We start from the raw sequence: 23,052 nt of genomic DNA on the forward strand, positions 1-23,052 counted from the left end.
GCTTTAAACGTTACACATGAGTAATGTGTGTTTTTGTGATGCTTTAAATTGCTATATATTTCATAATTTTTTATTTATGTAATGTACTTTCATTTTTACATACTTAGATTTCATATAAGATTTTTTAGTTACGGAATATTTTTATGTTATCTATGTGAATAAAATCACAGTGTTAATTTTTTACCAGATAATTAGTAATATTAATTTGTTATCTGGTGAAAAGTTTTAAGTGTGTACGGTATTTTGTCAACATGCTTATATAATAATGTTAAAAGGTTTTCAATAATTAAAGTTAACCTTACGACTTATCATACATTTGATCTATGATGCCACAGCACATTGCATTATATAGTTTTAGACAGTATGATTGTCTAGCATGTTATTAGACGATTATTCAACGAAACTGTAATTCTCATAATACTTTTCTACCTTCTTTAGGCTTGTGGTAGTTTTACCAGGATTAACTGACTGCGTGAATTTTACAGGGGGGGGGAGTTGTAATATTTTAAATTATTTAGGAACATATTTGAATACCAGTATATCCTTTTCTAGAATATCAGACATAGGTTTATTTCCTTCAGAAGCAAGAATGGTTCCAAGTTCAGCTTTACGCCGTGAAATATCGTACAGATAGTACGACGTGTTCCGGCTCTGTTGAAGTAGTGCACCAAAGGGCACTTGGCGATGAGCTTTTCCTTACTTATGGGTTCTCCAGGGAGAGTGGCAAAGTAGGTGCCAAAGGGAACCTCAAAATAGCGCAGACTTGAGAGATAGTTGCATATCATCTTCAGTTGAATAAGTTGGGTGCATCAGAAAAATGTATACACACTTTAATCTCACGTAGAAAATTTATTTTCCTACCTAGAAGTTTAATTTTGTAAGAATACGTAATATTAAGTTTCCTCAACAGGTGACAGCAGAGTCGCCGATCTAGTTTTGCAACTCAGTTAGTGCCAAGAGCGTCACATCCACAATTCGGGCCTGTTTGAACTTTCAAGAGCGGAGTGGTACTAGAAGTTTGATAATGTTGCTGTGGTTCAGAGACAATGGAGATGTAAGTATGGGACAGATCCACCTTCGAAGTTAACAATAACACGTCTACGAGGAAACTTCGAGGCTCATGGAACAGTGTAGGATGTGAAGAAAGACCAATCAATGCTACCTCGCGCGGCTACATGTGATAAATACTCAGTTTCAGTGCTGGAAATGTTTCAATGTTTACCACAAAAGTTTTCAAGGCAAGAGTCACATGAAAGTGGTGTGAGCAGTACCGGATTTACGTATAAGGCTACACAAGCTATAGCTTAAGGGTCCCATTTTCTTTGGGCCACCCCCAAACATTGTACCATATTTTATATAAAAAAAATTGCCTCATATTCCTCTTAAAGGGCTCCATACCTGAAATAGCTTAGGATCTCGTGAGATCTAAAGCTAGTCCTGGGTTAAGTGCTAGTGGTGTGTGATAATGTGCCAGATCAGTGGATAGGACGCAGGGCACCAACCGAGTTTCCTGCACGCTCTCCAGACCGTACACGGCTCAAATGTTTTATGGAGCAATGATGAGATGTACTGACGTAAATATTGAATGATGAGATGTACTGACGTAAACCATGCAACCTTGTCACACTTTGGAATGAGATGCAAGCGGTGCGCAAAAAAATCCCATTGGACAGTTTCGTGCGAAGTGTGGAATCCGTCGTGACTCGTACTCAGAAATGAATCGATGTTAAAGGTCATCATTTTGAACGTCATCATTTAAACACCATGCTAAAAGTCACCAATTGGGTTATTCATTTTCACTAGAAAGTACAATTATTTTTCAAACTGGATTGTAGCGTTACTTTTCCTGGATATTTAAGCTTGTAGATTGGAAAATAAATTTTCTACTATAATTCAAAGTGTGTATACATTTTTCTGACGCACCCTGTATTACTGCTTAACTCTGAAAAATTTGCATTTTGCTGCTAATATAAAATCTTCCGAGGAGGATACTTGTAAAATGTGACGTCACTGGATTTCTAGCTTCTTTACCGTAAACTAGTTACCGTGTTATAGATCATAGTGTATCGTGTGTGTATTATGTGGTCATCAAGATGTCCGATTATTTCAAAATTGTTATGCTCTCTTAATTACTCTCAACCCTTTACAACAAATTCAAGTGATTTCCAAAGTCTACAACAAATTCAATTGATTTCCAAATTCTACAACAAATTCAAGTGATTTCCAAATTCTACAACCAAAAGTGGCAAATTTGTTAAATTTGTTGTTCAATTTGATTGTACAACAAATTCAAGTTATTATAATTCTCAAGTGATTCACGTATCACATATATAAATGTATGTGTGTGTCTGTAGGGTGGTCAGGAAAGGTGTGATAGCATTACTTGTCATATTCAAGGGGGGAGTAAATGAAATCAAATGTGGTGGAAATGATTTCACTGCACAGATTGATTCAGGAAATATACAATTTTAAAAATATTGTGATATTATTTATGGTTAGGCGAATTAGAAAACATTTTGGATTTATCTTGGGCGATATTCTTTCTATCTATAAATAGTTAGTATTGAAATTTATTGATTTCTTCTTAGACATCCATGTGAAATTAATTGGGTACTGGCAACTCAGGAGCTTACTACGTGCATTAAGGTAACCTTTGAGAACACTCGGATGATGTCAGGGGTCTTTGAGAACACTCGGATGATGTCAGGCGTCTTTGAGAACTCTCGGATGAAGTCAGACGTCTTTGAACACGCGAGAAAGTCAATACTTTGAAGATGTAAAGCCGTTAATATTGACGTCAACGGTCAGCAGTTTGAGCATTTACTATCATGTGTAGCACGCGGACCATAGCTCACGATGTCAGTCAAGACGTACTGTCGCCTATACAGTGATAAATAAGATAAAGCAATATATGTGATGATAAAGTAATACGTGTTTATCCTTTCACCGTGAACAATCCAGAATGTATCATGTTTTGTTGTTTGATATCTTGATGTGCGTCTTTACTTAACTTCGTACTAGCAGTTCTGTTTAGCACGACTTTCGAATCTCATCAACTATTAAAGATATAAAAGCATTTTACAGATATTATTACCCTTTGAAATGAAATTGTTCCCAGTTATGAATTTGCAACAATTTTCATCATTTATTGATATTATAAAAGGGAAAAAAACATAGAAAGATATCAGATTTTATATTACGACCAGAGGGGCTTTTTTTTAGAGTTTAGTGTATTAACGTTATTTATTAAACATCATGTTCTTGGCACTGAAACCATAAAATTCAATTCAACAGCAGGATCTCAAAATAATTGAGAAAGAACACATCTTTAGAATTTCCTATACACAGTCTCGCGCGCTGCAGGTAAAACTGTTTTGTTTTTCTTCTTACAGTGTTGCCACTGCTCGCTTTGAAATCAATCTTTGAGTTTGCTCATCAAAAAATCGTTAAGGTTTAACAAAATATGAAATCGATCATAAAACAAATTTAAGATTCCAAATTAGGACTTCCAGATGCCCATATTCGGTGGACGTTTACTTTATTCAAAATTGGATGGCTCTAGGTACCGTTGTTTTATCACAATGCGAGAAACATCCCTACATTTATGCAGGCTCTTCATTATTTAATTTATTTAAATATAACACAGGGCAATAATATTTGGTGGCAACAATTTGAAAAGTGAAACTCCGTTTATAGTGAAACGCCACAGAATGCCAAAACGAAATTAATAGCCCTTCTGGGCTAATGCCCTTCGAACTAAAAAACAAAAATAATAGAAATTATAGAAATGGGAATTTCGATCGTGTAGTTTGTTAAAAGTAGTTTGGAATAATAACCGTTAATACTCGCTATATCAGCTGGGATTTTTATTATTTTTTTCCTTCTTTTGTTTTGAACTGAGTATAAGTTTCCTCCTAATCTTTAGTTTAATAAAAGGTGTACTTAGCAGTGGGTACCGTTTAAGAAAGGTATTATTAGAGCGATTCAATACCCCCTCCGTTCGCTGCTGCTATCATACTCCTCTTACTGACCACTGTTTTGATTGATTGCAGGGTTTCGGCCCATTCATCAAAACCTTTCAGGAACAATTTGTTTCGCAGGACTCGTCGAGTTTCCTCTTTCTTGTTTTTTCAACCAATTGATCGTAGGTAGACTATTTCTGCCCGAAACGTAATTGCTAAAAGTATTTTGAAAGGATTTCCTCTTTACTTCCGGGAAAACATTTAGTTACTTTTATATTTTCAGAGAGCTCTTTTCTTGTTCTTCAGTGAATGAAAGCATTTTATACCGTGTTTCTTCTATTTCTGCAGTCACCTGCATTTTAATGTCTGACAGAAATACTAAAATATTTCTTCTAACTAGAAAAGAAATATTATTTTGCTCGCATACCTTTTATTATCAAATAAAGTATTTCATTTTTAGTGTCGCGAGTTAAAGGTGACGGGAGCTGGTTCCAATTTTACGCTTTTCTTTGTCTAACGAAATATTTGACTTTCTGAAAAAGTATTTCTTTTATAAATATGAATGTGATAAGTGAATATATTAAAGATGTCTACAGTTTTATGAAATTGTTATATAAACGAAATGGAATGAAAATAATATTGACAAGCATTGGAATATTACATTAAATGATAAATACTACAGTGCATTAAACAGAAACATTTTTGCTAAGTAACACTGGTAAACTATCACCTTTCTACCTTCCTATGGTATTCTTCAGATAACATTACGAAAGAAAATGTTAGCACAATGAAATAATTTACTCTATACGTTAATATTATTTTGATTTCATATGATTTTCAGAAAGTAACCAATTTTATGACAGACCTTATAAATTAATGTTTAACTTTGAATCACGAGTACAAACACGAGGTCCAAACTCTAGTTATACCTTAAAATTATATAAAATATAATTTCAGAGTATTAATTTATTTTTTCTCGCTTTCCATTTTCTTCCCATAATGCTAATTTCTAGTTCGCGCGTATTCAAGTGGGTTAGAAAAAGATAGAATTTAAAGGAACGTTTTAAAAGGTAAAATGTTTTAGAGGGCAGAGCCTGTTGCGCCTGCTGAAGGCCACGTCCCTAGCTGGTTCTCTTGCGAGTAGTTTCTGTGTGGCATTACGTTATTCTTGCCATTAAGTCCGAGCCAACTTCCTAGCATTTTGTCTGTGTAGCCTTTGGAGTAACTTACAATTTATTACGTACAATCCATTACTTTTTGATTCTTGTTATAAATGCCGGCTGGTTCAGTAAGCACAGGATCTGCTTTCTGTTAACTTTTATCGAAGTTAAATAAAAGAGCCTTTTACAACCAAGTTTCTGTCGTAATTTCCAAGACATGCGATAAGTCGTCACCGTCTTAGAGTACTCATCTAGTTTATGTTACTAAAGGGAGTGAAACTCTATAAAGTTATTAAGTATGTTCATATTTTTTATATTTATTGGTAAAAATACATTGAAAGTATACAGTTTTCCATTTACACTAGTAGATTTATTAACAAAATCTAATAACTAAATTTTTATAGTTCTATATTCGTCTTATAACTTTGATGTTATATTAATCTAAAATTCGTTTTTTTTAATATTTGAATTTAGTACAATATTTTAAATTTTAAATTAAATTAATAATGTATTTAATTATAAGTTAAAAATAATTAATAATAAAATTTTAATTATTAAATTTTATTAAATAACTAACCGATAAAAGATGATAACGATTATGAATTTGCACTAATTGATATAAAATTGCAGCAAATCCTCTCTAAGTAAACGACCCACGATTTAAGACGATTTTAGCTTCCCGTTGAGATAATTGTCTTAGGAAAAATGGCTATCGATGATAGTGATAATGTACAGTAAATTGAATAAGCTGGTTAACAGTGATTGAAAACTCCAAATCCTTGTATTGGCTAATCTTTAGATTTAGCCAATTCTGGGTTTGGGAATTTCTAAAGAAAGGTATTTGTAGTAGAAATGTAGTATATCAGTTTATTAAGATTATTATACTGCAAAACTATAAACTGATTGCAAAGAAAATATGGGAAACGCAACGGGAAAAGACATAGAAGAACAAAACGTTGTTTTTCGTTGTTATTACTAACCTTAATTATGTGACATCAGTACAAGCCCACGTAATTCATCGTGGCAAGGAGTACAGGGTTACGCCTGCTGGCTGGCGAGAGCTTTGAGCCTCATATACACTGACGAGCCAAAACATTGGCGGTATCCGTACATTTTTTAATGAACTCGTCTGGATGACGTGAAGAGCAAGTTATTAAGTGGAAATGGTATTTAACTACTGCTGGAGAAGGTAAGGAAACATTCTTGCACTTACTTTTGCGAGTGGTGAGAAAGGCTACTGATCTAAGCGAAATTGATAGTGGGCAGATTGTAATGAGCCGAAGATTCTGAAGGAATATTTCCAAAACTGAACGATTGGTAGGTTGTTCACGGTGTGAGTTGTGAATATTTATGCAAAGTGGATACATGACAGTGAAACCAGCAGCAAACATCAAGGCATTAGACGTCCACGCGTCATGAAAGAAAAATGATGAAGAAGAATGTCTTGCTTGGTACAGCAAAATAGGTGCCAGACAGTGGCTCAGTTGACAGTCCAATAAAATGCAGGTCCAAAGCAAGTATTTTGGAAACACATTTCAGCGGACACTATTGGATATGGGACTGCACAGCAGACGTCCCACTCCTGTGCCTCTGTTGAACAAGTGTTGTTGTCAACTACACCACACGGTGGGCCTGGAAACACTGAGACTGGAAAATGGATAAGCGGGAGACAGATGCCGGATCGGAATAATCACGATTTCTCATTCATCACGTCATGGTCGCGTCAGGGCACGCCGTCTTCCAGGCGACCAGTTGCTCCCGCCCTGTACAGTCGATCATACACAGGCTGATGATGGCGGTATTTTGCCTTGTGGGACATTCCCATGGGTGTTTTTGGAGCCCTTAGTTGTGGCATAACAGACCATGAAATCTGCGGTCTATCTGTACATAATCGCTGATCCGTTGTACCATTCTTTGGAATCTATCTTCCCAACTGGAAACGGGATCTTCCAGCAGGCCAACTCCCCATGTCATAAGTCTCGAATGGTGCTGGAGTGGTTCGAGGAGTATAATAATGAATTCCAATTAATGTCCTGACTACCTAACTCGCTGTATCTTAATCCAATACAGCATATTTGCGATTCTTAGTGCTCAATTAATGTCCTGACTACCTAACTCGCTGTATCTTAATCCAATACAGCATATTTGCGATGCTTAGTGCTCAAACACCATCATGTCTGAAAATCTCGACGCTGCTTAGATATTTTGTACAACCTGACCACCAAACCACACGAGAGAGGGTTTTCAACTGGACATATATTTAGACTACCGCCATGCTGCAGAGACGGCATCTCCAGGAGAAAACCTTCCCTTCAGGCCTTTTCACTGTCAGGTCCTATATGGGATTACATTAGGAAATGGAAAGAGCAGCATAAATTTTCCTTGCTGAAAGCCGGTATAGCCACAAAGTTCCAAAGCCGCAGAGAACACTGTACATTTACAAACATCCCTACCTTCTCCGGGTTTTGAACCGGGACGCTCGTTACGGAGTCACTGACGACTATCCATTTTGGGCGGCAGAAAAAAAACGTATCAATATTTATCAATTTACATTCAATATTTATCTGAAATACTGTGAATACCTATTACGTTAAAATACTATGAATGGATAATATGTGTAAGGAAAATAAAAACACGAAAATTAATGTATTATACTCTTTTTTAATGTTTTAAGAACACTCATTGCTTATTAATATAAGTAATCAAGTACGCCTATTTGGCTTTCGCTTTTCGTTAATCCCATATTACAGCTGAACTTTATAAAGTAGATAAGCTGTTGTTTTACTTGCTAAAAACCTCCTACTTGTTTTAACTTGCTTTCATAATTTAGAATTTAAATATTAACAAGGACAAAATGTACATAGAAATTTCGTTTGTTTAATTCAGAAGGGCTTAGTCGTCGCTAAAAATATTCATCCAGTAAATTCTGCTAAATTGATTATTTCTTTTAACCTTAATCACTTCCTTTTCGAAAACAGTTTTAAATTCGTAAAGCAAATGAACTGTGTTATTGTTCGCAAGATTAGGCAGTAAATTTGTTCCTTTGTTTATAGGATTTACAGCTGAGGGAATAATTGGAGTTTCTTCTCTTCGGCTTCCTATTCTTCTAGTACAAGAGCTATGGCACACATTTCAAGTATGTTTTTCGTTCAGTCATCTCCAATTTCAAACTTTTCATAGCATTTAGGATAAATAGATCTGTGACTTAAATTCGTATTTGAAACAAAATGCTTTTATTTTCACTTTCAGCAGTAGGTGGTCCGAAATTAAAACACATTTCATCATCTTCTCATCCTTAGTGTGTAGGGTCATTAGGTTTTTTTTTTAATGCGGGAGATGTGAAAAATATGCGATACCCTCGCCGGGACTCGAACCTGGACCGCTCGAATACTCACCCAGTGTGCTACTGTTACACCACGAAGGCATACAGAAAGCTGGGAGGAAATACCTTATATACTCTCCCTTTTACAGGGCGACTGTAAGATGGCTTACCAAATTTTCTTTTTGCCTTTTTATCATAAAACTTTGTGTGTTAACTTTATTTATTAAGTATCCCGTCTTCACACTTACGCCACATAAAATTCGATTCAAAGGCAAAAACCCAAAATATTTAAAAACGGCATATTTTTAGAATATCCAATAGACAGTCTCACGTGCTGAAGATAAAAGTGTCCTATTCCGTACATTCCGTATCCCTTTTATTCCGCATTGCCATTGCTCACATTGAAATCGTTGAGTATCTTAATCAAAAATTCTTTAAAGTTTTACAGAATATGAAACAGAGAATAAAACAAATTCAAAATTTCAAATTCGAGCTCCCAGGTGAGCATATTCGGGTGGAGGATTACGTCATTCAAAGTTTGATGGATCTTGGTATCGTTGTTTATTGGCAATGCAAGAAACATGCATACATTCATGCAAATTCTTTATTATTTAATTTCTTTAAATATAATACAGATTTAATACGCAGAGGTAATATTTGGTGGTAACAATCTGAAAAGTTTATTGACGCAAAATGCCGTTTCGAGACTAACAGCCCTTCTAGGCTTAAAAAAAATTTCTACATACAAGTAAGGGAGAAAAGGTCTGCAAGCACATGCACCAGAGGATTATATACTTCTTTATAACATGATCTTTCATAAATAAAATTTATTTTTGTTTAACATGGGTTTAAACTGATCAAGTTATCAAATTTTAAAAGTTAGTATTTAGTTTTCAAAGAAAGTTTAATACGTAAAACTTTAGGTAAAATAATACGCCATACACACACCCAGCTCGTTCGCGGGATTCGAACCTCGGACCGAACTATGAGTGTTCAGCGAATTTACCGTTCGGTCTCTAGTGGGCCGTTTACATCTTAGAACAAAGGTTTCAAATCATAAAGAAACTGCTAAATTTTCATTATGAATAAATAGATTAAACAGGTATTTTAAATGTAATAAACGTGAAGCAAAGTCTTTTTTTTTTTGAATCTTAAAACACGTTAGTTTTAGCTATCGAATTATAAGAAATTCTCTTTTATATAATTAGTATGAAATAACTTAATGTAAATAACGAAACTTATGAAATAACTCAATGTTAATAAAGTATGAAATAACTTAAGAACGGCAAAATATAGTTCTAAAACTTTATCATGAAAAGTTTAGTTCAAAACCTGAAATAAAGGGTGTCCCAAAAAGAACGCAACTTTTGATATGCTCTCTGTTTTGTTCTAGTAAGGTACACAATTTTCGTCTGTTGTTTTTGTAGTCAGAAGTCAGGAATAGCGCATGATCATCACCTGTTTTCTCTACGATTAGGAATGGTACACGGAACTCTTCGTTGTCGTAGTGAAAACGTATTACAAATATGATGAAAGTTGTTTAGAGACTGTTTGCAGACTCTATGAAATGTTTGCTCAGCGTAATGCACCGAATAAGTTGACTGGGATCAGAAAATCTAAATTTGAGAAAACTGGTTCTGTTGTGGGCATTAAATCCTCGGGATGTCCTCGTGTGAGTTATTCTGCGGAAAACATCGCCAACTCGAGTGATAATGTTGCTATAAACCCGGTGACATCTATTCGCCAATGTACACAACATTTGAGTACTTTCCACCTAGATCTTGTAATTTCGTTCCCTGTGTGTGTGTGTGGGGGGGTGTATTGTAATTCTCGTCCGTACGCCAGCAAACAAAGATCACTTCGGCAGCTTATAGAGTGATTAGGTTATTTTGCATGCTGGAGACGCGGAAAATGAGCAATGCCCTCGTCGGGACACGAACCCGGACCTCTCGAATACGCGCCTATCGTTACAACACGAAATCATGAGGAAAGGAAAGAGAAAATACCTGATATACTCCCCCTTTTTAAAGGGCTACTGGGGATTAGGGTACTCAATCGCCAAATCCTGGTGGTGAAGAATCATCATCCACCACCTTTTAGTGCGGGCGCCACTGCAGAGACATTAAGTTATTTTGGAACAGGAGGCATGCGGAATTTGCAATGCCCTCGCCTGGACCTCTCGAATACACGCCGAGTGTGTATTACCAACGAAGACACGTGGACGGGAGGGAAAAAATACTTTACGAGAGATTTCAAAACTAGAAGTGCAAGTATGCCGAAAGGTTTGGAAAATTTCATCGAATGAATGAGAATGTGCTTGCAGAGTTGTAGAGGGCATTTGAGTAATATCACATTATCTCATACATAATCACAGGTAGCATACACTGCAAAAGTGTGTAAAAATTTAATACTTAAATTAATTAATTTCCTCATTGAATTTGCAAATCATTACGCACTAAAGGTTGCGTTCTTTACGGGACACCCTTTACATATTGTCTCAAAAACACCACAATGAAATGTTCAATGGAAAATTCTGATCTAAGTGCAAAGGCCAAGGCTATACCTGCCATTAATAGCTGTCTTCATCGGTGATCCATTTCTCAAAGATTGTTCTTCGATGAGAAACTGCATGCGTTCGAAGAAAGAAGCAGTGATAGCCGGAGGCTGCTTTCTCAACAGAATGTCCAAGGGATCCGGAGCACCTTGGCACAAAATATGATTTTCACATTTTTCCTTCAAGGAGCAACACTCACTGTCGGCACAGTCCACAAGACCATCTAAAAGAGAGCACAAGAAGGAATGCGGTTAGTATGTTTGCAAGGTATATTTTAATTTTGTAGCAGTTATTTTAATTTTAATATACTTTTCCATCGATTCTTGTTTCCACTTACAAATCCCTACCAGAAGGAGGTTTTAAAACCGCGTTGAATGCAAATGAGTTAGAAGTAGTATTAAAGGAAGGATCAGCTTACTTCGTAAGAGTGAGTGAGTGACGGAGGACGTGGGCACCATCCCTCTACCGTTACGGTTAATTGGTATGAGCACCCTTTTCTAGAATGACATAATTAGGTACTTAGGTTATCGCTACCCATTCAGACTTGCATGGTACATATTGCCATACTCTGACTTGCACGACTATTACACATGCCGTACCATATTCGGACTTGCTTATTCATACTTGCATGGTGCATTTACATTCATATTGCATGGTACATATTTCACACATTTCATATTACACATTACATTTACTGGGAAATTGAATATGACTTATGTTTAAGGTTCTTTGCATCCGTAAGGTTCAATATTTACGTTAATTATACATGATTAGATACTTAGGTTAACTCTATGCATTCATTATTATTTACAGACTTGCATGGTACATATTACACACAGAGAGATTGATTAATACTTATGTTAAAGGTACTTTACATCTTAGGTATTTAGGTTAACACATAGTTTAACACTACGCATTCATTATTGTTTACAGGTTTGCATGGTGCATATTATACACATTACATAGTACAGCTTATATTTACTGAGAAGACTTGCATTGTACATAGTTCACGCATTACATAATACAAATTACATTTCTAAGAATTTACTCGGAATCCTCTGTAGCGCGGGGTTTACCTTCGGGTTAAGTCTTTCTAGAAGCTGTTACGCTCGGCCGTATATTATTTGGCTTTTGATATTATCCCGCTAGTTTAAATTAATCTACGTTAGATTTGCGTTAGCTTCGGCTAAGTCTCTTTTACTTAGTTCTAATTAATTCTTATTTCTTATTTTGGATGCAAGCTCAAGCAAGGGGCGGCTAACTGTTCATTTTATTTTGAGTGAAATAAAGGGTAGTTAACCCTTCTTGAGTCTATGACTTTGTTTATTCGAACTCAGCGATAAGTCGTTTAATATTTCACTAGAGTTCTTCAACGTTTATTTAATAGAACACTGAGGAATCTACATGTTATTCTACTGATGTCCGTAAACGTAATGACGCAACGTTTTATTTTCGCTAGTGCTGGTTGAAGGCATATAATTCCAGTCATAAAAAGAAAAAAAATCTGAAAGGTTTCAAATTTTAAATTACGTCCAAACGGGCGTTTTTTTTAAAGTTTTGTGTGTTACCTTTATTTGTTAAATATCATGTTCTTTGCACTTAAACCATAAAATTCAGTTCAGTAGCAATGTCGCAAAATAATTTTAAAATGAGCCTATCTTTAGAATTTCCAATACACAGTTCCGCGCCCAATGGAGCTAAAAAGGTATCCCCCCCTGGCCGTAGAGTGTTGCTATTGCTCGCTTTTAAATCGCTGAGTTTGTTACTAAATTCGCTAAAGTTTTACAAAATATGAAATCGATTATAAAACAAATTCCAAATTTCAAATTTGGCCTTCCACATGCCCATATTCGCAGTAGGATTACGTCATTCAAATTTCGATTTCTCTATGTACCGCTGTTTTATCACAATGCGAGAAATATACATACGTTTATGCAGATTTTTCATTATTTAATTTCTTCAAATATAACGAAGGACTCTAACATTTGGTGGCAATAGTTTAAAAAATGAAACGGGCATTTATAGTGATTCAACGCAAAATCGCAAAACGAAAACAATAGTCCTTCAGGAACAAAGCCCCTTTGGGCTAAAAATCTGTTAATTAAAGCAAATATTCCTCTTTTAGAATTTAAAAAACAGTTTTGCAAGAATTATAAAATCTAATATTTTATACGGATTCTTGGTACCAGCAGTTATGTTTAGCAAAAGTTTATAAACATTCTAAAAAGTTAAATGCAAAATGCTTGACATGCGTACCCTAAAATTTGACCGAAATATTGAGATCGTGTTTCCAGAAAATTCAGGAGTTGCCATCAGCTTAGGAGAAAATTCAGGGAACGTACACATATTGAAGAATTAAACATGTAAATTTCCATGATTAAAAATTAAATATCAGATTAGGAAAAAATATGGTATTAACAGATTAAGCGATAAGGACACTGTCGTAAACAATTTTTTATTAAATATGACATAGATATTTTTTAAGGATTCTTGTAGATATCGAGTTCTAGAGAACAGTGGAGGTCTTAAAGTTATAATGAAACTCCATTTGAATATTAATTATGTATATTTAGCATTTGAAAACTTATAAATGGTTTGTATGAAAATATATTTTGCATACTATAATATAACAAAGTTAGGAATTAAAGAATTTTCCACACTTGTAAATTACATGAAATATTAAGGAATGACTTTAAATAAAAAAGGGGCCTTAGAGTTATTCTAATGTATTTTTAACCGACCTTTTGACGAAAGAGATGTTTCATTTTCTGACACTGAAAAACCTAAAATAGTCCCAAGTTTTCAAATTAATTATCCCGTCCCACTTTTGGTCGAACGAGAGCCAAAAATGTGTCCTTCCTTGTAAGAAGTAAGGAAAGTATTGTAATCCCGAAATATTTGGGATATCATATTTCAACGAAAATATCCATTTTGACCGCCATCGAATGCAAATTTATGTAGTGTTTGCGTAACATATGTACGTAAGGAGAGAATGAAGGACTCGTTTTCGCAAACGGATTGCAAAATGGATTTAAAATGGGTTCAGAAGAGAGTTTTTCGTAGCGTCTGTACGTACGTACACATGTAACTCTCATAACTCAAAAACTAATGGCCTCAGAACGTTGCAATTTTGTACATAGGACTGCTACAACATGTAGTTGTGCACCTCCCTTTTCATTTCAATGGAAAGCAACAAAAGTATATAAATATACTAAATATTTACATATATGTATATATGTACATATAATTCTTATATGTTGGTAAATTGTGTATTTTATGCTTTAAAAATGATTGGATTGTGTTGTTCTTAGGTTCCGGTTAACGCTATTAATCTGAATGCAATACTTGTAGCACTGCTAAGTGCGGCTAAGCCTAACCAAGCATCCATATTTCTTTACATTTAAAACTTAGCTGTAGTAGTGAATTAAATCAGTTTAGTAGTGAATTAAATCAGTTTAGTAGTTAAATCAGTTTAGTAGCTTAGTAGTGAATTAAATCAGTTTCTGCACTTTCAGTGTCTTTTTGCCGAGTGAGACCAAATGTAAACTTTCAGTTTCGCGCACCGAAAAATCTGCCTGCTTGCTCGCAGGCCCAATTTCTTGTTTTTGCGTAGAAACTCTAATTTTAATGTTAAAAATTGTTTTTAAAATTGTTATAACAGTATTTGGTGTTTAATATTTTTCTATATTTTTCAATTTTTAATGAAATTATTTTAAAGTTTTACGTATTTTTGCCTTGCCGCGAAGTGAGAACTGTGTTAGTCGAATGAGAAATACATCTCTAATAAAATTCTATGAAATAAGTTTAAAAGAAATGCAGCAAAAAATGCGTATAATTTAATTGGCCATACAAGGAAGTCATGTGAAGTCCGCATCAGATTTATTTTTTTTTTCATTTTTAGAAACGAGTATGAACTTCAGTATATTACATGCTAATAATAATTAGTGTATAGAATAGTAGAACTTATAAAAAACTGAATTCCGTAGTATTTACAAAACTGATTTTTTTTATACTTTAAAAATACCACAATATGAATATTTATTTTATTTAAAACGATGTTGTAAATGGAAGTACATATATATTACCAACGGTAATGAAGACCGTGTACGGACTTTTATGAACTCACTGTGCATAACTTATAACGAAACTGAAACTCAATGAAATGCTTCACTGTTAAAAACTTATTAGAGAATTTCAGCTAAGAGATTACACGGGGATTATACTGACAGAAAATAAAGGCGCAGGAATGACGTTGTTGATTTATTTCCGAGTCATCTTTTATTAAAAAAAATTTTAAATATATAGAAAATAGCTTCAATAACATCAAAACAACAAACGATGCTGTAAAAATCAATCATTCAAAAACAAGTGATATTTATGATGTAAAAAATAAAAAAAAGTAAAAAAACATAAGCATCATTATTTTTAATTTATACGTTTCATTTATACGTTTTAAAGTTTTTATTAATTTTAATGACATAAATACATAATACACCGCACATATATTTAAGAAACTGTTAAATAAATTAATATAGATACATATGTGTGATAAGTAGACTGCTTTACAACTCTTAACAATACTTAACTTTTAAGTGTTATGAGAAAAGCAGTTATTTACTAAAAATGCTTCTATTGTTCTTTATTTATTTCTTGAGTCTTTACTTGCTGCATAATAAGCCTCGTTTTCTAAAGGGATTTTAAAATGCAAAATTTATGTCTCATCGTGTGCAAATAAAATGCATGCCTTTGTTAATTTTTTCACAGTAAGGAAAAAGCAAAACAAATTTTTTTGCGTGTAATTTCAGTAAGAATTTTAGTAATTAAACTACGTAAGAATATTAGCTCCATTTTAGACAGAAATAATTTTAGTTGAATCGCAGCATATGCTTTTTTGTTACTTGTTTGAAAGACATAACAGTACTCAATTTATTACTGTTTCAATTCATTGGAATTTAATTGTTTCTATTCTTCATCGTAATCAGCCGAATAAATATAATTATTTTGGGTAAAAGAGCTTACGTAGTTAAACAAATAAATTCTATTTATCTTCTTTAAAATGGATTGCAGATATTTGTTTATGTGTCTGAGACAGGCTGGTTACTTTTAGAGATGGTCGTCTTAAGGATGTGATCTTCCAGATGGATTCTCTGTAACTTCATTACTTATGTACCTCTAGAAAAATGAGTTTTATATTCTGTTTTACGGAATTAAAATTAAAAATTTTTTCAATTGCTTAACTTTTTAACATTTTACCTTTCAACTGCATCGCTTTTAATGAGATAACATATGATAAAAGAAAAGATAAGATATTATCACTTCATTACTCTAAATGCCCGTTAAAACGGCAGTTAAAAAATAATTATCTGTATTTTCAAGCATCCGAATGGTATTTTGTTCCAGTTAATACGGGTATTTGGAGTTCTCCACCTAAGATCAAAAAGTTACACATGGCTTCTTTAGAGAAAAATGCAGATCGTCTTAGCTGTGTCATATGGTCTTGGAGCATTCCAAATAGTAGGTACGACTACATATACATAGTTTGTTTTGGATACTGCAGAGTTCTAAGATTATTAGCCCAAAGACGCTTTGTCCCTGAAGGACTGTTGCTTTGAATCACTATAAATGTCCGTTTCACTTTTCAAACTGTTGCCAGCAAATGTTAGAGTCCTGCATTATATTTGAAGAAATTAAAAATCTGCATAAATGTATGTATATTTCTCGCATTGTGATAAAACAACGGTACCTAGACGCCATCGAATTTTGAATGATGAAATCCTACTGCGAATATGGGCAGGTGGAAGCCCAAATTTGAAATTTGAAATTTGGAATTTGTTTTATGATCGATTTCATATTTTGTAAAACTTTAAAAAAATTTTTGAGTAACAAACTCAAAGATTTGAAAGCGAGCAATGGCAACACTCTACGGCGGGAAACCTTTTTATCTCCAGCGAGCGCGGAACTGTGTATCGGAAATTCTAAAGATAGGCTCATTTTAAAATTATTTTGCGACATTGCTATTGAAGTGAAATTTATGGTATAAGTGCGAAGAACATGCTATTTAATAAATAAAGGTGCGTTAAAAAACACCCCTTTGGACGTAATTCAAAATCTGAAACCTTTGAGAATTTTTTTTTTAATTTGTTTTTACGTCTGGTGTAATTTTCCTGGTAATTACAGCAATATTGTCAAAAAATCAAATAATTGAAAAAAAAAACCTTACATTCTTTGATAAGAAAGAAACTGAACAATTTTCACAGATCCACTCTGCACAAACAAACAGGACAGGTCTACATCTCGCGTTCTACTAGACCGTTTGACGAGATTTAACTTGCGTTTTCCATGTCTCGGAAGCACGACTTAGGACGTATATTAGATTTATATATAGCATTGTTCTAACATAGGTATTTTGACACAGAATCGGATGGTTTCTGAACTAGCATACCAAAGGTTTTTCGTATTTCGATTCTACGACTCAAGGTATGCCAAAGTGACAAGTTTTATAAAAATCGCACGAGTAATTTATAAAAAAATTAGCTCTCAAAATTTGAGCTTCTCCATGTTATTTGAATTTGCTATGTGTAATATCCAGACTTAATTGGAGTCGTAGAACCGAAATTTGAAAAAACAATGGTAAGTTATTTCAGAAAAAGCCCGATTTTGTATCAAAATAGCTATGTTAGAATAATTGTTATACATAAATCTAATATATATCCTAAGTCGCGCCCTCGAGACATGGAAAACGCAAGTTAAATTTCGACCATCGGTCCAGTAGAACGGGAGATATAGAACTGTCCCATTTTTTGTGCAAGGTGTACTTTTTAAATTTAAGTTTATAATTGCTGTTCATATAATAGTCATTAGAAAAATCAACCGAGAATCAGCGAGAGGTTTAAATAACATTTCTTTATTAACAGCTTTATAGAGATTGGAAAAAAAATGTTTAATAGTCACAATTAAAAGTAGTCAAGGCCTTTTAAGGGACGGTAAGCTCACTTGTTTAAGCTTAAAATATATATTGCAAATGCATTATCTATAATGTGCAACTCAAAATTTTGTTTTCTAGTTTGAATCACTGCCGTAATCTTCGTTATAAAATTCACAGTTATTTTTTATGTGCTGCTTCCTAGTTTTATTTGGAGGTTTTAGAAGATTACAAGCACTTCCGAATGCTAATGCTCGAAACTTTTATTTTTTGAGAAGGAAATTAAATCACTTTTATTCACTATTTATATTACGAACGGATCTAACGAAAAACAAAAAATACCCACACTAGGTAAAAACAGCAAAAATTGTGGGGGGAGGAACCCTTCTCTCTTTGCAGAAACTACAGTATTACGCTTATGTACCGTATAAATACGTTACCGTTGTCATTGTCGATGTTGTCGTCGCAAATTTTTTCCAGGGGAACGGAACAATCCGGTCCTTCCCATTCCGATTTGCAGGAGCACTCCCATTCCTCTTCTTCACCTGTAACACAATCGCCGTGGTTGTTGCAGTTCTTGGGACAACCCTCTGCAAAAAGAAAGAGCATAAATAAATAAAACAATTTTCTGGCAAAATTTTTTAGAAATAAAGTGATGGCTTGAAATCACTGCAGCTGGTCAGAAAAAATGACAGCAGAATTTCGAATTATCTAAAGAATGAAAAAAAGGGTTAGTGATGTAGATTTTTTTTTCAGATAATCAGTTTCCGTGTTTAAAACAATGGTTGTTTTAGGCTAACCGTTTATTAGCGAGTATTTATTACGTATTCAATTAAATACAAATTTAATTTTTACGCCTTGAGCAACTTATTTTTACATTGTATTATTTTTTCAGCAAAATGAGGAGACAAGAATGCAAAAAGAGCTTTAAATTTTTTTTTGGATATTTGCTAACTTTTAACGAGTTCCTATAATCGATTGAACAGTTAACGTATATTTGAATGATTTGAGCTCAGTGGTATAGGTAAGCACAGGGTTAATTATGAAGTTATTCATATGCGCTTTAAAAATTCGTTTTAATAATTTATTTGACTGTTTTTCTTAAATTAATGTGTTTTGATTTTTACGTTCAAGATAAATATATTTTGGGGGTGATTTGCCCAGAAGGGCTATTAATTTCCTTTTGGCATTTTGCGTCGTCCACTATAAAACAGAGTTTCACTTTTAAATTGTTGCCACCAAATATTACAGTCCTGCATTGTATTTGTAGGAATTTATATTTATTTTTAACTAACAAGTTAAGTTTTAATTTTAAACTTTCCTATAAGTCTTCATTTCCCTAATTGTGAATGTCAAAATATTTAAATTTGGTAGCGCGCGTGAAGGAATGCAGATTGTACCTTGTGAAGAAAAAGTTTAAAAACCGAGGTTCGGTTGGAAAGTTAGAGAGAGTTAGGCTATTGCCGTCGCCTTTGTTGCGTAAGCTTCTGCTTCCGGAGTTACTGTTTGGTTTATGTGGCTTAACTGCAATTACTTGCCGCCACTCGTTTCGACGCGGGTTTAAGAAACAGGAATTATCTGAACCCTGGTGCTTAGTTCTACTACTTGTGCATATCTTGGAATTTTTAGTTTAGTTCTGTGATTTCAGTTACCGCCAAAGGGAGGCGTACTGTGTTAGCCTCGATTACTCTTAAAGTTCTCACTTAGAAGTTAGACAAGTAGACCCTACATATTTAAAGAAATTAAATGATGAAGAATCTGCATGAATGTATGTGTGAATGTTCTGTAACCGTTCAGAGATATGTGGACGAGATATTGAAATCCCAAGTTAGACTGTTTAGGGTGCTTTTGGACTAGAAGGTTTGCTAATGGATGACAATGCTTGGCTTAATCTAGCATATGTAGTATCAGAATACTTGCAAACAGAAAATATTATTCGAATGGATTGGCCATCTTACTCATCCGACTTGAACCTGATTGAGCATGTATCGGATGCCTTAAGGCACCGAATTTCAGCACGTCAAATTCCTCCACGGACTCTTCGCAGGCTGAAAGGTACAATTTTAGAAGAGTGGCGTTCTGTTCTACACAACGTGATCAACGCTTTGGTAAAGAATTTATGAAATCAACATGTGAGGTATGCATATCTTTCCGAGGTGACCGTACATCATATTAAAGAAATTTTTTTTCTATAAGAGATGATTTAATTTTCCCATCATTTTCTAGTTTCCATAAATTTAGTTTTGTGGGATGGCATCGTTCGTTATAATCGGATGACACGACAAGCTGTTAGAATAAATCTTTTACTTTTCCGATGATAGAAGTCAGACGATAATGCGACTGAAAGATATTTACATGTAAAAGACGATCGATTCTCTTCATTTGTAAATATCATCTGTGTAAATTCATCCTTCTAATCATTTTGTAGTTTGTAGCAACTATTCATGCTTCCATTAAATATTCAAGTTATTTGTAAATTGGACTAGTTTATTAGCCCCTAGACAGCCACAAAAGAAGTAAGTTTACAGACATCATATTCCTAGACAGTAAGTACCGATTCTACAGAGTTAATTTCAATATTTTACGAATGATCAACTGCCAAACATTGTAATTATATTAACTAATGCTTTTGTACAAATTTCTATTAATAATTTTACATTAAGTATCAATTACGTTCTATTACTTTCATTATGCTTTAATTTTGATGACCAGCGTAATTACACAAACACGTGGAAAAATTTTAGGCAACATTCACTATACATTAATGAAGAAGCAATAAGAAATGGCACAGAATTTGTAAACAGAATACATAAACATAATGAAATACAAATAATTACCTAACTCGGCCATTGGCCGCTTCATATAGTTACGAGAATTGTGATCATAATTAAAGGTAGGAATGATTTTATTCTTTAAGTTCCTAAGATTTAATGGGAAATTTTATGCCAGGTGATGGAAGCAGGCACGAAATTGTTCTATGTCCAATTCTTCATGCATTATATTATTCCCGAAAAAAACCACAGGTATAAAGAAAAGTTCAAGAATTCTGGTTTTTGTTAATGCTACGTTACAAACAAAGAAAACCCTCGAGTAATAAAGTTCTTGAAGCTCTGGCAATAATGATTTTATTCGTTATACTATCAAGGAAATAAAAATACCGCTTTGTGTTGCATGTAAATGCTAATTTACTTTCGATGGATTTCATTGTTCTACCGACAATAATGCAGGAAACCGTTTATATAATCCTTTGCACTTAGCCAAATAGTCTGTGACGTTAAACATTTCGGGTTTAACTCAGAAGTGCTGATTAAAATGTAGTCCCTACGTTGACTCTAAATGTACATTTCCTTGATTACTGTCAATGTGTCAGTGGAAATATACACAAATTTCAGGCCGTTAGTGGACTGCTAAAGTAAACACTAACACTTTGTATCAAATAATGCACTAAACTAGGAGAGCCAATTGCAAATTTAAAAGCATCAGAGATATAATAATACGAAATATATCGTCGGTGCCATGTAAAAAGCACAAATCTTCTCATTTTCCCGTTTGCATCAACTAATAGAATGGAATTTTGCAGCTGATCTAAAAGTTACAGACAAAATAGTTATGAAATGCTTCGTAACTTGTCGTAGGCAATGCATCAAAGAGAAGAATATGCAGACTCTTTTGTTGGCACCAAATGATAACGTTAACTGGAACGCTGTGGCCAAAGCAAAATTTATAAGTTCTATGTACACGGCAATTCTTTCCAAGCAATAACCAATTTGTAAAAAAAATTTTGTTGCCAAACCAGGAAACAAAATCTTTTGAAAATTCAGGCATGCAAATGATGTTATGATTTAAATTTAATGCAACATACAACATACATTCAATAAAAGAATTAACGTGGCAATAACATATCGTGTCAATTATCCTAACCTGAAACAAAACAAGCTGCCAACAGCAGTTAAGTATTTATAGAATGCTCAAATTAACAAAACATTTTCGACATACAGTGATATCACATGCGATTGCGTGCTTTTTTCAACGTCAGAACGTGATTTTGATTTTTATCTCGAGCGAGCGATTTTTTTGCCACTCGGAAAAATGAGTGTGAAAATTAGCATTTTAAGAGTTTTTAATTAATGTCTGGCTGATGAAAGTCGTACAAAGATGAGAACGGTCGAAATCGTTTCCCACGAAATTTCGAATCTCTCAAACCTCAACTCCCTGCCGTTGCGGACGAAATGATGTCACAAACAAACTGACAGACGTGAAAAAATGATAAAAGTATATATTATAGTATCAAGTTTTGATCATAAAAGTGATTCATAACATGTTGTCGATACCGTATCGGAAGCAATAAATTTGCAGAATTTTCTTTTTAATACTTTTATGTTTTTTGTGTTGTGTTTTATTTATTTAGTTCTCTTTTTGCTATATTGCTATACTTCAAGCGAGAGAGAAATATATGTGCTATTTGTTAATTATAATATTTTTTTAGATTTCCTTTTTTTTCCTTAATCAACGGTTAATATTGTTACGAAATGTACAGGTACGGTAAGATAACTTCCTCGCAAAGCAGTTCTAGGGTTGCCATAAAATGGCAAGGGACAACAGGGTTGCCCCATTTGCCAAGTAATCGCCCATTTGGCGACAATATTGGCGATATGCCATGGATGGATGAAGAACCTTCTGGAACGAATTCTTACCGGTTTAGCCCAGAATGTTCTCGAACACAAGTCGAAAGCTATATAAACCCTGTTGGTAGAGTGCGAGTTGGTGTCTCGTCTAGCAAGTCAATCCGTGCGGAGTCGATCGAGTTGACAACCGGCCAGCGAGTGCCAAGTGAGTCGTCCAGTGCATCGAAAGAGTCTCTTCGTATATCGCGGTTAGTGCATCGTCGAGAGAGCGTGTTGAGCTTCGGGAACGACTGAACCGAAGAGTCGGAGCTGTGCTCTGTGTGTCGTCAAATGCATCATCGCGAGTTGTAGCGTGGAGAGTCTGGAGAGTACGTGGAGTTCCGAGAATGACCAAGCAGTGTCGGGAGCTGTACTCTGGTGCTTTGCAGTGAAGCTGTCTTCACCGTGATAGCTTGATAACATGAAAGCTGTGTCGCTGATTGTGTCAGCGTGTTTATAACAGTTCGA

At 34.3% G+C, this 23,052-nt stretch overlaps 1 protein-coding gene across 1 annotated transcript in view; it reads right to left on the reverse strand.

The window, feature by feature from the left end:
* The window catches only part of LOC118193542 (teneurin-m-like), an 826,904-nt gene that overhangs the window by 115,685 nt on the left and 688,167 nt on the right, over positions 1-23,052 (reverse strand). The window contains exons 14-15 of the mRNA XM_085808642.1: positions 18,361-18,510; positions 11,008-11,221 (exon numbers count right to left, since the gene is read on the reverse strand). Of these exons, the coding sequence (XP_085664768.1) occupies positions 11,008-11,221; positions 18,361-18,510 (364 nt within the window). The remainder of the gene's footprint in view (positions 1-11,007; positions 11,222-18,360; positions 18,511-23,052) is intronic.

This window comes from Stegodyphus dumicola, chromosome 1, assembly GCF_044657685.1.
Source record: "Stegodyphus dumicola isolate Sdum_Otavi_A_Nest chromosome 1, ASM4465768v1".
Taxonomy (NCBI): Eukaryota; Metazoa; Arthropoda; class Arachnida; order Araneae; family Eresidae; genus Stegodyphus; species Stegodyphus dumicola.